The 19,639-nt window shown below is 43.3% G+C and overlaps 1 protein-coding gene across 1 annotated transcript in view; it reads right to left on the minus strand.

The window, feature by feature from the left end:
- The window catches only part of AIG1 (androgen induced 1), a 159,470-nt gene that overhangs the window by 12,159 nt on the left and 127,672 nt on the right, over positions 1 to 19,639 (minus strand). The window contains exon 6 of the mRNA XM_074580551.1: positions 1,040 to 1,155. Within this exon, the coding sequence (XP_074436652.1) occupies positions 1,040 to 1,155 (116 nt within the window). The remainder of the gene's footprint in view (positions 1 to 1,039; positions 1,156 to 19,639) is intronic.

Here is a 19,639-nt window from a genome sequence, read left to right on the forward strand (position 1 = left end):
CTTACAATTACAGATATTATAATTTTTTAAGAAGGATATATATGTTTATAAAAGCAAATGGCAGAACATGACTGCTGTCCTAGGACACAACAGCCCGCTTCAGCTGGATTACGAGCGTTTTATGATCACTCAGTGTGCGTGGATGTGTATGAATAATGGCGTTTCTATCACTGGATGGAAGAGGCAAGTTGCACAGTACTGCCTTAAGCCCGTGTTCTTCCCTCATTAGTTTTATCTCACTTAATTGGTGGAAAAAGCAGTATTATCCACAATTTTGGAAAATATCCTCTTAGATGAGGGAAAGGTTTTGTGAGGTGAGAAGAAAGAGAAGTAAACAGGGGGTCAGGAAATGTTTGCAGAAAGGATAAAGGATATATGGTATCAAAGGAGCATCATAAATAAAACAAAAGCTTAGTGAAAAATAAAATGCTGCAATGACCAAAGTAAATTAACTCTGTCAAGTAAGTCAAGTGCTTGAATAGAAACCGCCCAGAGACTTAATTTAATGTTGTGTAAGAAAGATTATTTCTGTTTTAGTTTAATTTTTCACAAACATTTGCATTTTTGAAAACAAACTTCAGAATGTTTGGATTACTGGCTTATTCTGTAATCAATTTTACAGAAAGGAGTTATGAAATAGCAAAGAAAAAAGACAATGTTGTATCTTTTCTGTTGCCGCTTAAATACTGATGCAGGAAATCATTTGCCTATTCTCAATTTTATTTGATAGAACAAAAACCCTAAGCAATAAAATTGAGGTCCAAGAAAAACATTTAGCTTGAAAAAGGTTGAAAAATGTACCCTTGGAAAGACCACTGCTTACATGGGATTGTTCAACAAATTCCTGTTGTGTGAGGTTTGGCATATACTTTCTAAAAATATAAGCATCTGGGGAAACCAGACAAAGCCCAGGTCCTGGACCAAACGAGGCATGCAGCGTGAATCTGTTAGCGATTATATCCATAATGAAATATGTGCCCAAATTTAGCAGTACAAAACCCCCAATACAATATGAAAACACAGCGTGTACAGCCCTTACCATAAAATATAGCCAACAGCGAAGGTGCACACTGCAGCCAGTCCACAGCTCCTGCTGGGATACTGATGATGTGTTGTTCTCATCTCGATTAATACAAAGGGCAAAACTGTTGTATGCTGAAAAAAAACAAAACAACAGGGGAAAACCAGGTGATACAAATGATTCTCACTGCATTTCCATGCAAGTTCTACAATACGAAACCAAATCACAAAAACGTGAAGACAATTTCTTGATGGTTAGAAAGACAAGGTAAAATGACTCCATAAAGTCTGTCAATAACCCAAACAATGTTCTTGCTATAACGTCCAATTGTTCGAGAGAGCAGAGGAAAACACTCGAGAGCGAGGAGAACATGCTCTTCCTTTTGTCCACGAATCCAAGGCAGATACTCAGTGAGTAAAAAGGGGATGTGGCACGAGGGGACGTGGGTCCCAGTCCCAGTTTGGCCTTGCAGTTACTCTGTGATCTTTGCCACACCACTTTGGTTATTTTGACCACTGAAGGTAGGAAGCTACGCATCTGATTTTCAGAGACTCTACTAGGCACAAACAATGTCATATGAATGAATATAAATGGAGGTATTTAATGCTTCTGAGAATTAGGTTTAAATGTATCTCAATCTGGGGACTTGAAAACAGGGGACCTATTTTCAAATGATAGCCTCAATACCTCTGTTCCTCCATCTGTAAGACAGGAGCAATTATCTTCTTCGGAAAGGTGTTGTGAATCTTAATTTGTTAGTTGTTGTGCAAAATGGTTTTAGATTCCCAAATGAAACATATGAAAGCCAAAGCTGTAAAAACCATTTTCAGCCACTTGTCTTTATTTAGCGGTGAAACTCCTTATTTTGTCATTTTTCCATACATATTTCCTACACTGGCCCTTCTGAGAAGGTCTGTTCATCCAATTAATGTCAGCAGCATGAATGAAAAATTGCATCTAGCCTGCCCTCAACACTCGATGTCTAGATTTCAGAGTGCTGGCAGGCATGAAAATATACATAAGCGAAGCATAAACGTGCCAAGAAATAAACCCCATCATTTTTGAATAAACAGCTCACCTAGGACCAGCACTATTGGCCACTCCAGAAACATTCCCTGCCTTGCCACCATGGGGCCAAGTTATTGCTGGTGTATGAAGGGAATTACTTTGGTTGAGAGCTTGACTCTGGGGCTTGACTGTGACTGTCAGCTCTCCTGCCCAGCTCACTGGGAGGCCTGCAGGCGTAAGGATTGCAAGGGCAGCCTAAGCCCTAAACCAGGTTCAATCCTTCCCCAAGCAGTTGATGGACAACCGGAAAAGAAGGTTATGGCTTACGTTGGCCGTGTTCTGCCATCAGACGCACACATGTAGTTCTGGGGGGAGCTGTATGGCTGGATTTGTAAACTTGTTATAATTATGCTGTAAAGCCACACTGACTTTCACCGACACGAAGGCAGAACAGGCATGGAGTAGAGATATTCTTGCATGGGAGGAGATCCAAATGAGAGGAAACAGAGCAGGGTTTGAGCCTTTACCAACTGCGGAGAAGGAAGAATGGTCTGAATGGGAAATGCTAAGATAACTGAAATGCTCTGGCTCAGAGACGTAACGTAATTTGAATCGGATAACTGCTCTGATTTTCGAGGCATTAGTAATTAATGACCAGCATTTGGAGAATGTCAGGTGGATAATAAAGCAGTTAGGGGAGCTTTCAATTTCTTCATCTTTTAAGAACTTGTTCCGCCCCCATCCCTTTAAACAGCATAAATCAGCACCAAGGGAATGCAAAGCTGTTTTACGTGTGGTCCGCAACAGAGGTGTCCACCAGTACGTGAGAGGTCTATAAACTGTGCAGGACCTTCGGAGTCCGTTAACAGGGACTGACAGCAAAGCCAGACCGGGAGATCCACCTGTGTGTCTTACATCTGCATGGAAAAGGTCTTCAGGCAGAGGTCAGTACCTCACTCTGCACAGCCCCCCAAAGCAGGGTAGCTGGAGGCTGTGCAAACATCTCCTGCTCTGCCTCCATAACCTCTTCAGAGAAAGAAACAGAAGACAACAAAGACTTTTAACTCCAGACCCCACCCTTGACATTCCTTGCACGATGTATTCTTGCGATCCAGTCACTTAGTATTAACTCTTCACTATATGGATGATGGTTACAGAGCTTGTGAGCTCCATTTCTCAATTTAAATGTTTACCGCTTTAGATACTGATTGTTGATGCGCTCTTCATTGACGATAACAACTCAACAGCTTGCCAATTAAAAAGTAGTTAAAATAATTTCAGCAATCAACCCTTAATCTAGAGTCCTCTTCTCCTTTCCCCCCTCCCATTTCCTGTGGTTATATAATAAAATAGGTTGTTATTTTCCTAAATTCTCCCTTCTACTCTTTTCTAAAGGAAAGGAGGGGGGGAAGAGGATAATGAGCTGTATCACTAAAGAGTTTATGTACAAAATCCTGTCAAAAGTACAGTGCAATTAACAGTGTAAGGAGAAAATCAGAGACGTGTGTCTTTAATCTTTGTCTGTTATACCAAATGTCGATGCTACCTGCAAACACGTCAGTTTTACAAATCCAGAGTATGACCTTTGGTTTAAAATGTTGTAGAAAAACTGCCACTCTAAAAAGCTGTTTCAGATGCTTTACCCAAACTACACCCAAGATAGAATTTCCCTTTCCAACATTTCAACCCCTCCAAAAACTTCTAATTTAAAAAACATTTAATTTCGTAGGCAGGGATACCTTCTGTCAAACAGTGCCAATTAAAACTCTGGGGCTATAAATACCAAATTGGAATCAGACTGACACCTGGACTGAAGCCTAGTGAAGGTGAGCAGGGGTCAAATGTGCTTGGAGTGGGATCCATCAGGGCTGAGAAAGCTGCAGGAGGCCAGAAGTTTCATACCCTCTAACATTTTTGCCACCTGATTTCTGAGTAAACTTGGGCCAATGGGAATCTGAGGCTTAGAGAGAAAGTAACATTGATGCATCCTTGACCTGTTCGTTAAGGATCATGCCCTGCTGATCAAAGATGCCTGACTGGTATCTCTGAGAACGATCTCTTCTACTTACTGGCAGGCTGGAGGACTGCACAACATTTCTCACCTTGTTTGTCAAAGTATCTCCAGTGGCTTACTCGAGAGAAGACTAAGGAATGAAGAAGTTCAAATAACAAGGAGGTTTAAATGAGGAGGATGATTAGCTGCTGTAACAGCTTTCCAGTAGCTGTTATTTTGCACCACTTAAAGTCTTTAAGAAAAGGGCAAATTTATAATTCAGAGTACAATGGCTAGTATAGTATTATAATAGTAGTAAACTATGCTAGCACCAGTAAACAATGCTATATTGATAAGGTATTTTTATTATGGACTAAGAATTTACAAGCAAAGCTGCATTTTCACCCGGACAGTTTATTCTGCTCTGTGAGCCAGTTTTGCCTGTGTGACTGTGCTGACAGTAGAACCTTGGGCTGAGCAATGCTGTGGGTACGTCAGGGAGCACCCTCTCCATCATCCGGGAAGGTGGCACTTGGTGCACGTGCGCCCTGCGGTGACCACAGGCTCAGGGCAGCCCCTGAGGGGTAGCAGCAGGGGAGCTAACGAACCCTACTGTTATCAGGAGCTCTTCGCTTGGGCTCATACGTTTACTATATTTACTAGCAACAAAATGTACCCTCTTGGCTTCTCCTGCCGCGACCGTAGTGCTGCCTGCCAAGGTGCCCTCCTGGCTCCAAACCCCTTTTCTCCGGGGTGCCAAGGCAGTGACCCTCAGACCCATTTTTAATCCTTCTCTGAAGGCATCCATCTGCCAAGACTGCCTTGTGAGCTGATGCGCAATGGTAAACCCCCATTACCTGGCCACAGCATCGCTCTGGCCAGACCTCTCGCGCCCCGTCACTGCCCGTCCCTGCTGCGGGGAGGGCAGCTTTGACAGGTCTTTACGCTTGCTAGGTCTGCTAGCAAGTGCTGGTCTCTGCAGAGCAGCAAGCTCCAATTTCCTCCCCATTTTGTGTCCTGAGGTCCCATCACCTATAAAGGGGAAAGAAGGTTGGCTCGCCAAATCTTCAACTGCTGGTAACGATGCATGAAAACAGAGAGAAACCAGCTCAATGCGCAGAGCTTGGGTGGAATTTGCAGGAAGGTTATAATACGGAGAATTTGATCCAGAAAACACTCCGGAGACTGACTCCAAAGGAGCTGAATTTGCACACGCTGCAAAAGAAGCCACCCCGAGAGCTGCAGGTGGATTAATTCCTATAACCATTGCCACTGCTTCCTGAGAGAAACTCTGCTCAACTCTTTAAAAGATATTAAAATACGTACCACCCCCCGCATGGTATATATGTGCCTAATGACGTTTGAGACTGGAAAAACACGTTACAAATAGGCAGCACATCTGTAGTGTTGGCTTGACAAGTTCGGCTTTGATGGAGGACTGTGCTTCCCCATTTTAGGTGTTTGCTGCAACAAGTAGTTGGAAAAAAAGATTTTATGCAAATCAGGTACATTAAGAATGAGTTCTGTAATAGTCTTTAGGCAAATTAAGTGCTTGTTCTTGAAGCCTGATTATATTTTTTATCTTCCAACCAGTAAGTGCTGCTTTTTTTAACACTGTTTTCTTCAATACCTTGCTTGGCCTTTTCTCCTCCCTTAACTGTGTTTTAAATGGAACGTGAAAGCTTTTCAAAAGGTGCTAAATTGACGGCTTTGTATGTTGCTATCTTCTGTCCTTTGCGCAAACATGGCAGTGCTATGTTCCCAAGTCACTCAGCCCTGGGCTGCAAAACTATCTTTATGACAAGCAGTTCAGTCTAAAAAAGCATCTGCTTTCTCGGATGCCCGGTCAGTACACAGAAATTCTGCAGGGATGGTGAAACTGTTTGGGGATCACTTAAATTGGGATTATAATTCACTTCAACCAACAGAAGACTGCAACTTGTTACTCAATTTGATCAGACTGAAAACTCCAGGGTATAGGACATTTTAGTTCAATGGAAACACTGTGGACGTCTATTGAGAGGGCTTCAGTGTGACATTCAGTCACTTAAGAGTCAGCGAAAGCCCGGTGACAAGAAAGGAGGCCTTGCAGCTTTGATGTCACCAACATTTTAACTGATGGACTGAGAGCCTCCTGCAAGTGCTGGTCCTCCCGGGAACAAGGAGGCTGCAGATGGGTCTTCACCCACACGCTTCAACTTGTGCAGGCCGGGACCTGGAGGGCTGCATCTGCCACCCAAATCTGTGTCTGCATTGAAGCCTCTGCCCTGGCAGGGGCAGCTGCTCCAACACCTGCTGGGGAAACTGCCCTGCAGCACGCTGCCACCATGCCCGAGACTTACACTGGTACGAATTTGATGGAGACCCGCTTCTTTGCACCCTGCTGCGCAAACTGCTGCATCTGCTGGCTGCCTCTGCTTTCTGTATTTCTAAATTCCTCTATAAAATCTAGTTTCCGTCAGTAGGATGTTAGCCTTCTCTTTTTTTTCGTGAGCTCACAACCAGATTACATGTTGTTAAATAGCTGCTGCATGTCAGAATGAGCGAAGCAATCCATCTGCCATCTTCTTCTTACCTCTCAGGGGTTTGTGCAGCACCTTGAGATTGAAGCTTTTACAGAAATGACCAGCAAAATGACCTATGCCCATTCCTCTTAATTTAAAATCATTACCGGTGTATTCACCTCCGAAACCAATACTAACAGGCCTAAAAATCCCCACAGTTGTAGTCAGTGCCATTTGCAGAGCAACAGCAGTAAATGCTGCATTTTCTGCATGCTCCTAGCTGAGAAACGTGAAGAACCAGACCAGAAACTAGTAAAACAAGGGGCACAATTATGATTTACTCGTTGAGAAACTTCTGAGAAAGGAACAGCTGGCAAGAGAGTATTTATGTGTCATCTGAAGGATGATACCTTCCACCAAGGCAGCCTAATCCATAAAGAGAGCAGCAGGATATCAGAGCTGGGTGCATAATAAATTGGAATCCTTGAGTGAGTCTGAGCCCTTCTGAGACTGAAAGCGCTGGTAGCACTTTTCCTCTTACAAATGAGAAATTATGACTATTAACTGAGACACGCTGATGCACAGGATGCACTCCAAGGCAGCCACAGACGGCTCGTTAATTGTTATTGTAGGCTGGAGGGAGGAAGAAGTATTGTATGAGCTAAACAAAGACCAATACCCTATAATGCCACAAAATACACAAGAGCCAGAGATAACCATTTTCAATCAATATGAGCGTATAGAGTTCTTTGAAAAGAAAATTAACACTTCCCCCTCAATGTTACCTCCTCTTTTCCTCTTTTCTGTAGATAAATACAGTGGACATGGCATATCTGACTTAACAGCAATTATATCACTTTCTCCACGCATACCTAATGTTGATGGATCTGTTCTCGTCGTTTCTGACCCATGCAGTACATACTATATATTGAAATAGCAGTGTCAATCTGATCTCACCCCTTTGACTGTACCAGTGGCAGGGAGGTTATATATAGGTGTTTATAGAATTTCCACAGTGACAATCGCTGAAGCACTTCAGTGCCTCCAAAGTGTTACTAAACATACACCCACAGCAGCCCTGATCTGTAGGGGCAGGATATCCCATCCCCATTTTGCAGGAGGGAAAGATGGAGATGGCATGCCTCACTCGAGGTCATGTAGGGTAGCTACGGAGGAATGGAGAACCATGTTCTACTCCTCAGTTCCATTCCTGGGTGTCAGCCTAAGATGAGCAAGCACCTATAGAGAAGTAACAAAAATTTGGTATGAAAGCCAATCTACTCATTCAAGTTTATAGCTCTGAGACATCTTGGCCCTTTCAGCATCTCTCAGTCATTACCTTGATCGACCCTCTGTCCTGGTTCCCCTCTGCTTTTGGAGGCTTCTTCAGCTGCCTCCCGCTGAGCTGTCTGTCTCTTTCCCATCCCAGCTCCAGCTGCTTCCTTGCTGTTCCCATCCTACCAGCCCAAGAGACCTCTCTGTGACCTCCTGGCCTTGATTCAACAGCTCCCAAGATGACGCATCCTCGCTTCTGTCTTGGTCTCCTTCAGTCACCACAGGTCTTCCCTTCACATCCATCAGCACGCTCGGCAGGCACAGGCAATGCCTTGACACATCAAAATCTTGGTAACTTGGACTTGAAACAAGATGATGGCAAGGATGGGACAGGGCATCTGGTATAGCAAAATTGTGCAAAACCAGTGCCACGTGGCCAACTGGAACAGCACTGCTGCATGTTTAACTTTCTTTAACTTTGTGTAATTCAATATAACTACCTTTAATGCATGCCATGTATCCAGGTATCATTAAATACACGCAAAGTGCGATGTCACAGAAGTCACCTCTCTCCTTTTGCTGGGATCCCGTAGCTAGGCTTTCTGTTCCTTCTGTGCCCTGCCCGAACTCCCCAGCCAGTTCCCGACAGTGTGCACTGCACTAACGTTAGGAGACTTCTAAAATATAGGAGAATTGTAAAAGCCCAAGTTCTGTGCACTCAGCCACAGCTGAGGAAACCCTGCGAACCCAAATTTACTTTCAACCTCAAGTCCTTGTTTTTCCCACAAAATAATCAGAAAAAACATGCTACTAACAACTGGAACGTACACAGACATACATCCTGGGCAAGGGTCACTCATTAATCACAATGTTATGCAAAGTAATTTTTCTACGTCTTTTGTTCAGCTTATTTGCCTCTTACCAGTTAAATCACCTGCCCTAGAACTTCTTAAACTACCATTTACAAAAAGGTTTATTTAGGCAAAGAAATATGTTCCTGTCTCTTACAATTATCCTTAAAATCAATGTTTATACACACACACACACTTACATGTATCACTGAGACGTAATTTGCATGAATGAATGCTGAGTGTTTATGCAGGTCATGCTGCGACAGTGCTAGTAAAATCATTGAGCCTCATGTACTGCTAGCACAAACGTCACTAAAGAAAGCTTGCGGATGTATTTTAGCAATGGTTTAAAACAATTTTACTCATGGAAAATAGTATCCTCTCCTTGAAAAGCCAAATCCTTCCACATGATGAGTCCAATTGCACAGGACTCAAAAGGAGAAAATCATTTGTGTCAGTACATATTCTAAATCTCTTTAACTGACTTGAAAAGTTTATCTGTACATAAAATGGGCCATGTTAAATTCTAACATCTGGCAATCTCTCAGGGCTAGCACTAGGGCTTTCACAGAAAGATATTTTTGGCTTCACAATAGCCAAAGTATCCTCTTTCTAACCTGAAGACATTGGACTTTGAATCTGTCACTGGTCCAGGACTGAATATTGCTTGTCCTGGGCTTCGGGCCAGTGTAATTTGGGGAAAGAAATTCCACATTTGGGAAAATCAAGAAACCATTATTTGGCAGTTTCTTTTTCAAATGGTGGCTCTTTGATGCTATTCGGAAATTTAAAATCTTGGAAGTGGTTACTGAGGAGGTGGATTTATTGGGTGCTGTGCAGGTGAGGTAGCCAAAGGTCAAATTTTGGTTTATCACATGGTGACTGCAACTATCTGCAACTTGGTTCACACAATTCATCTCACAGATGTTGCCATTACCTTTATTTAATTATTTCTTTATATTGTATAAGCAAACGCCTTTAATAAATAACTCTAGAGGATGTAACCTCCTGAGCCTTTTTGCTCTTGTATTACAGAAAGCAACAGCAGGCTAACGTGAGCGCGGTCTCATTACTGCAGCCGGTGATCTGTCTGTAAGCGGTTTTGCACGACGTGCATTGCCCTGTGTCTTCTAAATAGCACGAGGGAAGAGCTTCTCAAGCAATGGTGCACGTGCCCCTGGCCAAGGCGCTGCAGGAGCATCAGCTCTGCGTTCCTCCAGCCCGTGCAACGGCGCAGGGCTGCGCTCTGCAGTGGCAGCTGGATGCTGGCAGCTACTGCCGAGTGACCTGATGGCCGGTGATAAGCTGTGGCCGGGCACCAAAGCAGCTCTCAGCTCTCACTTGGCTTTGCTGACAGCACCTGCTGCAGGAAAAAACCACTGCTGGTCTTGCACTCTGTGCTGAGGATGCAGAAGCCAGGCCAAGGCAGGGTCCGGAGGTACCGCGAGATGGGTGAGACCAGGAGTGATGTGCTTGCAGTGGGCGAGTATGGCACCAGCGTGCGCTGGGGTGCAGAGAAGAGGGGGCACGTGGTGGGGCTATAGAGAAGGCAGGAGGCACAGGCTGGGGTTCTGTATTTGTTGGGGGTCAGATGAGGCAGAAGGTGTGGTTGGAAAATTGTATTGTTGAGGGGGAAAATGAGTCTGTGCAGGAAGAAAGGGGAAAAAAAGACAGAGGTGCAGCCCTGCTTGTGCGTCTCCTAGAGCTGCTTCTCCTCTGCAAAGGCGGCACATAAGCAAAGAAGCCTGAGGTACATCCTGAACTAAGGTCTTCTGTCACGAAAACACACTGACATTCCCTACTTGTTTTACCCACCATATGACACACTTCATTTAGGAGAATCATTCCTCTTCAAATGCAATTAGTTCTAAATGCTATTGTTCATGTTAAAGCAATTGTTATTTTGATTGATAGTAAAAGCCTACACATGGTAGTAAAGGCAGCAATGTCGGACACAAAAACATTACAAAATCTATAAGCTGACCCTTTAGAACCTGACTTGAACCATCAGATTTGACTTATGAGGCTAGTTACAATAGTGCTTCATGCAAAAAGCATTAGGTTAATGCTGGATCAGGCAAAGTTGCCAAACACACCCTGGCATAATTAATCAAGAATATTTCAAAAACAGATCGCCTCCAAGAGGTTATTGATTTTCTGTCACGACACGTTTTCCTTATGAGGTGCTACAATGCTATGTATCTGAGATGTGCTGGCGTGTATTTTTCAGTGACTAAGCCTTGATCTATCTTCCTGGATCCCTGCCACTGGTGCACTGACATCTGCAACTACTCATGTTTGACAGTCTCATGCATGAGCTATGTGGCTTCCAACTTGGATGGGATTAGTGTAGGAGACTTTCTGTATACTTCAAATGTAATTGAAAGCAGATAAATACATGGGTCTCAAGCGGGTGGCATACTTTTTACATACGGTATCACATTAAATCACACGTATACATGCTTAGACTGAGAAAGATCTCAGTTTTAATCAGTATAGTATGCAAGAAAGTGTTTGCCCTTGTTCTTAAATACGTACGAATCCTGATAATGTCACATCTTTCTAAAATCCAAATATGCTGCATGGCTGAAGTGTGGTTTAGACAAGCATGAAAATGTACACATTTGGGGAGAAGGGTGGGGGAAGAGGAATGCATTTGGAGACTGGCAGGTGTTTTGCCTTTCATCCATGCTTGAACTAAGGTGTTCATGTGTTCTGTGAACCATCCCTGCCAAGTGATGAGCGCTGAAGACAAACTATGCATCATGTAACTCGAGATTATACTGTTATCGTGTCAAATGTCAGCAAATAATTCTTTTAGAACAAAATTTAACCACATTTCTTCCATAGAAGACATTCCTATTTACCTGTTTTTTCTTGGTAAATGTGGACATTGATATCATAATCTGTAAATGTATTTCTGTACATATTTACTGAATACTGTAAAACAGAGGATGTAAATAAAACTGATGTTAACACTGCTGTACAGAGTTTATCTTTCACATTTCCTTACTTTTTTAGACTTTGAACTCTGCAAACACAAGTAATCTTGCTTTAATGTAGATAATGCAGAGCTCCAGAAATCTTTTAATGGCAAATGGCCTGCTATTCCCTGCTGTCAAATACTTGTTTGAGGATTGCAGTGATGGGCAATATATGGGCATTACAAGAGGACAGTGACTGAACATACGTGATACCAAAAGGCTCCAAAATAACCAGGTTGCAGTGGCGCTGTGATACCCATAATAATAATAAAGCTATGGGCTTCTCTGGGTTGTCTTGTAGAGTCCGGCCTGATTTTTATTGGCCACCTTAACCTTGATATGCCTGTCTCTGCTTCTCTCACTAACAGCTCTGTCCCCACCCATCAGTGACCTGTGTGGCTCTTCTACTTCAGATGTGAAAAAGGAAGAACAGCTGGAGATGAGATGTGACTCTTCTTACCACATGGTAGCATTTTTCCTATCAAGGAGGGGAGCAGAGCTGTAGCATAGGTAAGGTCAGTGGCCAACCTTGTTGCTAGGAGAAAGACCAGAGAACCACCTCAAGCGCGCCTGGCTGGAGTGCAGGTGTGGGAGCCAGCTTGATGGGCTAGGTGGGCACAGGAAGCTAGGCAAAAGAAGGAGACTTTTTGAAAACAGCAGGTTAGCTGAGAAAGGCTGGTTAGGGCCTCCATCTCCAGAAGCGGAGCTGCAGCCACCTCAGCTGTGCTGACTGCAGGACAGACTTGCTCAGATTCGGGTCTGTGCCAAGCCAGGACAGCAAGGTATGAGGAGCCCATGGTGGAGACAGCAAGGACGGCGGCTGCTCTCCCAGGTCTGAGAAGGAGGACTGCATCAAGAGCATTGCAAAGGCATGTCAGAAGGAGAAGCGACTTACCTAATATTGTTGATTTATTCATCATGGGTTTCCTCATGCTATTCCCTGCCCCCCCCCCCCACCACCCCAGGCTTGCCTTAGCTTCAAGCCCTTGAAGCCACCACCAGCAAGCAGCTAAGCACTGCTGCTTAGGGGCACCCACCTGTGGAATTCACTACTGAAAGCTTCTAGGTGGGGTCTTGTGCCAGTGCTATTTTCAGCAAGGATACCTAAGTGAGTGGAGCCAGCCCATTTGACTGGCAGCAGCGCTGGGTAGAGGGAGAGGGCACATAAACGTCCACCCACGCCAGACTGTGCACTTTGGCCCTCTTGTTTCTCCTCTGCTGCTGCTGGTCACTCAACTCTGTGTTGGCAGTTCTGCAGAAGGTACCTGGCAGTAGACTGGTATTAGTCTTTTAATTACTTGACCTATTGGCCTGCCTTCTTGAGTAGTCTTCTTTAACCCTATAACCAACTTCTTAATGCTCTCCACTATTGAACAAAATTAAAACATAAGGAAAAGCTTGCTGCACTGATGAAATATCCCAGAGCAGTGGAACTACTACAAAAAGACTTGAAACTATACTGTGGCCCTTAGATAAGCTCTAAACAGATTATCTCTAGTACATTCTCCAGTGCATGACAGTGCTTTCTCATCTCAGGAATATCAGTTACCATTTTGCCATTTTACTGAAAAATGAAGAGCAAAACAAACCCCAAACCCCAGACTTCTTAGCAAACTGGGACAAAAAGTACATTAAAGAGACCCTAGATAACCCACAGTCACTATGTGATGGTGGTATATCATTAGTCTTATTAATAATTAAAATAACTTCTGACTGTCAGTATGCTTTATCAAAACTCCAATTATAACATTTCTGTGAGACGGAGGAAAAAAAATAAAAGCACTTTATCAGTGAAGAAACGCACACAAAGAACAAAAAAGCATCTTGTCTAAACCAAGGCGACATGCAATCAGGGATGGATTTTGTACTGGAATGCGGGTGTTGGCGATGCCTTCAACTGGGCTCAGCCCACGTCACCACACCGCTCCCTTGTCAGGAGGTCAAAGTTGGAAAAGTCCTGGTGAGAAGTCCACAGCTACTTAAGGGCTTCACTGTACTGACCTCAAACATTCACGGCAGCATGAGATGAAAATCACGTGGATAAAATCCAATAGTTTACGCACCCAATCAAAGCAGATTATTTCAAAACTTTTTATTAAATGCGAGTCCATCTGCCTCTCTAAATGTCAATGTAGACATGCTAGAGGAAACACAAAAAGGACAGAGGAATACTTGGGCTGTTGCCTGTGACATTTATTCTTGTTCTGACCCTTCTCTGCTGCTGAAAGCTGAGAGCAACTGGGGGCTTAAACTAATGGACTTCAGCTTCGGGGCAACTTTAGACAGGGTCTATGAATGTGAGCCCAGGCTTAGCAGCACGCATCCCAGTGACTCATACAGTTGAGATTCAAGGATTCGTGGCATGCCTTCAGCTAGGCATATCTTGGGAAGCAGAAAGGATGCAGTAATAGGTTAGGAGCCAGGAACATCACCACAATATTTGGGAAGGAGTTCCTGTACTGTTTCCAATGTCCCATTCCCAGGAAAAGTCACAACACATTTAGGAATAATCACAAGTCTAAAGAAGCTAAGAGAAGCTGAACTGCGGTGTCCTCTTCCAGTCTGCCTTCAGGTGGGATCAAGGGCTGAAATGACTCTATCTACATTGGTGGATGACCTCATGGTGGCTATGGACACACTACAAACCTCTATGCCACAACCGCTGTCTAAACAAAGACTCACTCGTCTCTCCCACACAACAGCTGGGAACCTGGCAAACACCAACCTCCTGTAAAGCAGAGAAGCACTGTCCCTGTTTTAAAAAGAGAACTGAGTTATCAAACCCGTAAATTATTTGCACACAGGACGTAAGTGGCAGCACTAAGAACTGCGCCTTGATCCTTCAGAAAACCTTTTCTACCAACCCTTCTCCTCTACTGGTAGCTGAGATACAAGCTCCTTCCCCCAGGCAGAAGGTCCTCTGTCCATGCCGGGGAGAACGAGCTGGTGGTGGGGCATAAGCACTCCCTCAGCTGAGCCCCAATGGGTGCTGGTGACCAAGGGGCATAACGCTGCAACTGCTTCCTTCACCCAAGCAGGACTTAAGGAGTTCTCTACTGTATTTCCCTCTGTGTGCTTTACAGATGATGGATTGTTTCGGCCAGAAAGTGGAGATGCCTTCTCACTCTGCATCTGGGAGAGGTCAACAGCTCCTCTAACCAGTAAATCCTTGTCTGAGAGTTGAGAATTCTAGTATATGGTACTAAATCAATTGTTTACAGCTGTTTCGTGGGGGGGAGGGTTAATAAAAAAAAATTATTTTGAGAAATGAAGGCAATGTGGATTCAGGCTTCTTTTTTTACCTTTAAAGAAAAAAAAATAGTTTCTCCCTTAAAAATAAAAAAAATATTGAAGTATTTATTCAATTCAATCTGAAAAAACATTTTTCATTAAAAAGTACTCTGAGTTTAATATGTGACCAGTGCTGGTGGTAAAGTAATTGACCAGCGATGTTGAGCAAATGTCCCAATGCCTACTAGAATTCCTTTGTGAAGAACAGATGCATTTACTGGGACTGAAATATCGTTGAAATAGGAGAAAATACTTGGAAGATCCTGCTAAAAGTCATTTTTCATCAAGGACATTAGCACTCTATTTGTCAAAGCATTCAGAAAGCTCCTTAATACTTCTGGACTCATTGCTAATGCTGCTGCCTATGTTGGGACAGTAATAATCTCCCATTTAATAGGAAGCCACATTCTTTCATTTTGGGTGAGGATTTGCAAATGGCAGTCTATTCACTCATTTATCAATTCCAGATGTATTTAATAGTCTTTCAAACTGAAAGTGGGGAAACCAAAATTAGATTAATTGTAATATGGCAACAGTCTTCAGTACATTATACCATGCTTTCTGCCCTCTAAGGACTCCTAAATCACTTCAACTACCACTTTGGTGCCCTGGTTGTATTGAGAGCAGGGAAACCTCCAGCCCTGACTTCATTCAGGATGAGCCACCACCAGCTGAAACGTTCCTTCTCTTCCTACCTTTCACCTGTCTTTTTTCTATAAAATCCCTCTTTCCCTTTCTGCTTCCAGCATCACATTGCCTGGATGCTGCTCTGCTCCCCATTCTGTCTCAGTGTGAAGATGGGTGGGTGTTAGCAAGGGCTTCATCAGCGGATGTCCTGTCCGGCTTTTGGTAGGGAAGAAATTCCCTGTCCTATCCTGTCTTTCTTCTTTATGTTGTATTCCCGTGCCAGACACAAGAGAAGTTCCCACTTCATCCACAGCCACAGCGAGAGGCAGGCTTTCTAGACACAGTGCAGCTACGAAGTCCTCCAAGGAGGACGGCTCATGGAAGTTGGAGAAAAAGCACTCTTGGTTAAGGATGCTCAAGTTTAAATTGCGGAGTGGGAGAAAAGTAAACGAACCACATCACTGATGTTTTTAACACTGTGAAAGGCAGTATTTTCCCAGTCTTACAAGGACAGAAAAATAAAAAAGAAAAAGGAAGCAGTGGCAAAACCCAAACCAACTGAGCATCCGGAGCTCAGGGAACACAAAGTGGGGAGGTAAAATGCAGAAGCGACTAGAGACAGTGCACTGCACATCACAAGTGCCCGGTCTTGCTCTTAATACGGCACAAACTATTTACGCTGCCTGATCACTCCTCAGTGGGAGATGGGCAGCTTACCTTGCAGCTCGAGCGGGCGTGTGCGAGGCAAAAGCGTACAGATAGACATAACAGAGCAGATGGAGAACAGATGAGTCAAAGCACGCTCTGCAAACAGACGTTACAGAAGAGGATAGGTGGAAGAAGACTATTTTTTATTAAGCCCTCTTAGCGTTTCTTCAGGAGCCTATTCCTTTAGCATAAGGAAACAGTTCTACTTGTAAGGAACTGAAAAATATTTGTTTTACTGATTGCTTTGGTAGAGATGTAAGTTTTGGGAATCCGAACTGTAAGATGAAAGCACTGCTAATGATATTTGCGTAGGATGTATGTATCTTAGCCTGGAGGCTGACACAGGCTGAATATGTAACATACAAACCGTATATTCCAAAGATAAGATATACAGTTTTCCAGCATTGTCTCATTTCCGTTTCAGCTCTTCTTTCTTTCTTTCTTAATCTCTTTTTAAGAAAGAATGAAAGATGAGGAAAGTCTCTGGACAACTTTTTTTTTTTTTTTTGCATTTGCTGACATAAAAAAGGGAAAATCATAGGGAGAAGGATAAAATGGGAGGAAGAAAACCTATAATGGTAAAAATCCAAACCACTGAAGTTTAAGTTTTGATGAAAAAACAGATTTAAGCAACAATTATGAAAAAGAAGGTTCTAGCCAAAGTCAAAGGTTTATTTTTTTTGTTGGAAATAGCTTTTAATTATTCTGTTCAGCTTTTGATGCTTATACAACTATAAAGTGCCTCATCGGTACAAAATTTTAAAATTCATCACAAGTTACATAACGCACTTGAATTATGTACCTTATGTATGTACTTTATTAAAGTCCATACATAGATACATTAGTGTATCTTATATATATAGAACTCCTACCATATAAGCCTAAGATATTAGCAATTTTAAAATGTCATGCACCTGCAAAATAACATATGTTGTTGTTGTTTTCACCATAAGCATGTACGTATGAGAGCCACACAGATCTTCTTAAGATCCTGATGAATTATTTTGGTTTCTTGAGGCACACGACCTCTTTGTAATATTTTCAGAAAGCAATCTGCTGTAAGTTTTTATTAAAGCCTACAGGCAACCACCCAGTAAACATATCTGCCTCCTGGCAGGTCAATTATTCTCAAGGCTTCTACCCAAAGATGAAGCCCTCTGAGATTCACTCTCCCTTCCTTCCTCTCTCCTTGTCATGTTTGAATTCTGACATTTCCTTGCTGAAAGGATGAGTTAACTCAGAGGCAATGTTGCTATATTTTACCTGCCTAAGAATGGCCAGCACGGAGGGCCTGTTTTATTTCCCTGAAAGCCGTGTTGCCATAATACCGTATTGCATTTGATATAGTCAGATAAGTCTTGTAGTCCACATGCAAATGGAAATGATGTTGCCACTTCTGTGTCTCAAATAGTCTTTTTCATAATGACTGGATTACCTAAAACCACTTAGATAACCTTGGTTCAGTTTAGATATACAAGAGAATTTAGCATAACCAGTGTTTTTTGCCAAATGTTATTTTTTAACACTTCCTCCTATGAATCCTAAACCACTTTTTGTTATTCATCTCACTAACCATTCATGGATGAATGGCAACTGCTGAATGTCTTAGAAACAACACCTTGAAAATGTCATTCAAATCAATTTTTCAACAGCATGAGAGGCTAGGAGGTAATTCACACTTCTTTTATAATAATATTCTATAAGAGGTACTGTAGTCATCTGCCTTCCTGCCACCCCCTCCAAAAGTAAAGGATTATAAATCCACTCTGATTTAGTGCAGCCAAATGTACCAGGCAGAGAAAAACACTGCAGACAGAACACGCTATTAAGACCGGTAAATTATGATAAAAGCCACCTCCATTATTGCCCCCAAACTAACCTGTTCCCCTCCAGCTCAGCAAAAGCACGGGAGAAGAATTCTGCAACTCTGAATTTTCCTCCTGTAAAGAGCAATTTATCCATGGCCAGCAGCTCCAGAAGCATCCAAGCCCAGCATCTGTAATACTGCTTCTTTCTGATGAGAGGAGCCCAGAACTCCACTTTGGTCTCCTAAATATCAGCTACTTATTAAGACCCATAGGGTCCTTCTTCTAGAAGTGGCGTATACACCTTTGGAGTTCACTGAACCTCTCCTGATCCTCAGATGTCAAGACAGCATCATTCCAGCATTTTCTCATATCCACCTCTGCCCTGTCTCTAAAACGAGCAGCAAACCAAGCCCCAAAGTTGCGACAAAGGGACTAGAGACCCTACGGCTAAAAGACTGTTTCATCCTTTCAAGTGGCAACTGCTGAATGAGAAGATACCAGCTAAGAAGTTCATGCGACAAGTTCCATCCCGTATCTGACACTTAAGATCAGTTTCTGCTGTTGTCACCATGTCCCCAAAGCACCCTAAACCAAAGCAACAGCAGACTTGAACTGTGGCTGAGGAATGTGTTAAGCAACAAAACCCAAATCATCTCTTTTGAAAGTCTGCCTGTATTACTGAAAGCAGATGTAAAAAAAGCACGAGCACTACTATTGCTAAGCTAATTTCCACAGTATATTCTACATAGACAGACTAAGACTAAGCCAAAGCAATAAAAAAAAGAGGGGGAAATATTGCCTCTTTCCTCTAATGAGACATGCAGACCAGGCATCTTCCTGTAAGTCAGTTCCTTTCAGGCAAAACCTCTGATAAATCTTACAGCTAAGTGTGAACCCACTTTTTATCCTAACATTTGAACCTAAGCTCATTGCTTCTGGTGACTTCATATGAAGGATGCTGGCACCACACAGTCAAGGACACCGTAGCTCAAACTCCTCTCAAGGTGGACGCTGCATAATCTCTCATTTGACATACGGAACTGCATGCACTTCCTGTAAACCTCAGCCTTACAGGGCTGCTGGGGAGGCTGCAAATATTCTGCTGTATTTAGGGCCTTCTCCAGACCTTCTGGTCAGAACAGTTTAATGCTCTGTCAGTCCGAGCGGTGCCTCACATAGGGAAAGATTTCTCTTCCCCTCCATCACACCTGGAAGCAACAAACCTGACTTGCAGGCCAAAAAAACCCCAACCCATTTCAAACCTTCTGGTTTTCAGCGTGTTCCAGGACAATTCCCGCAGTTTCCATCACGGGGCTGAGGAGCTCATCTCACGCTCACCTAGAGATACCCGAGATACTCTTTTCCCCATAGCTCATCTGCAAGCACTGCTGAGCATGATCGCCGCTCTGTGGGGCACCACCCATGTGGTGGAAGACATAAGCTGAGAGAGAAGGGGAACATCTACAGTGCCTAGTCCCTGGGCTGCTGCAGGTTCAAACAGGTCCCTCAGGTAGGTCAGGGGAGCTTCAGAGGTGCGCAGCCTGAAAGTAAAGCTATGATGTCTCAGAA

Source organism: Larus michahellis, chromosome 3 (genome assembly GCF_964199755.1).
Source record: "Larus michahellis chromosome 3, bLarMic1.1, whole genome shotgun sequence".
NCBI lineage: Eukaryota > Metazoa > Chordata > Aves > Charadriiformes > Laridae > Larus > Larus michahellis.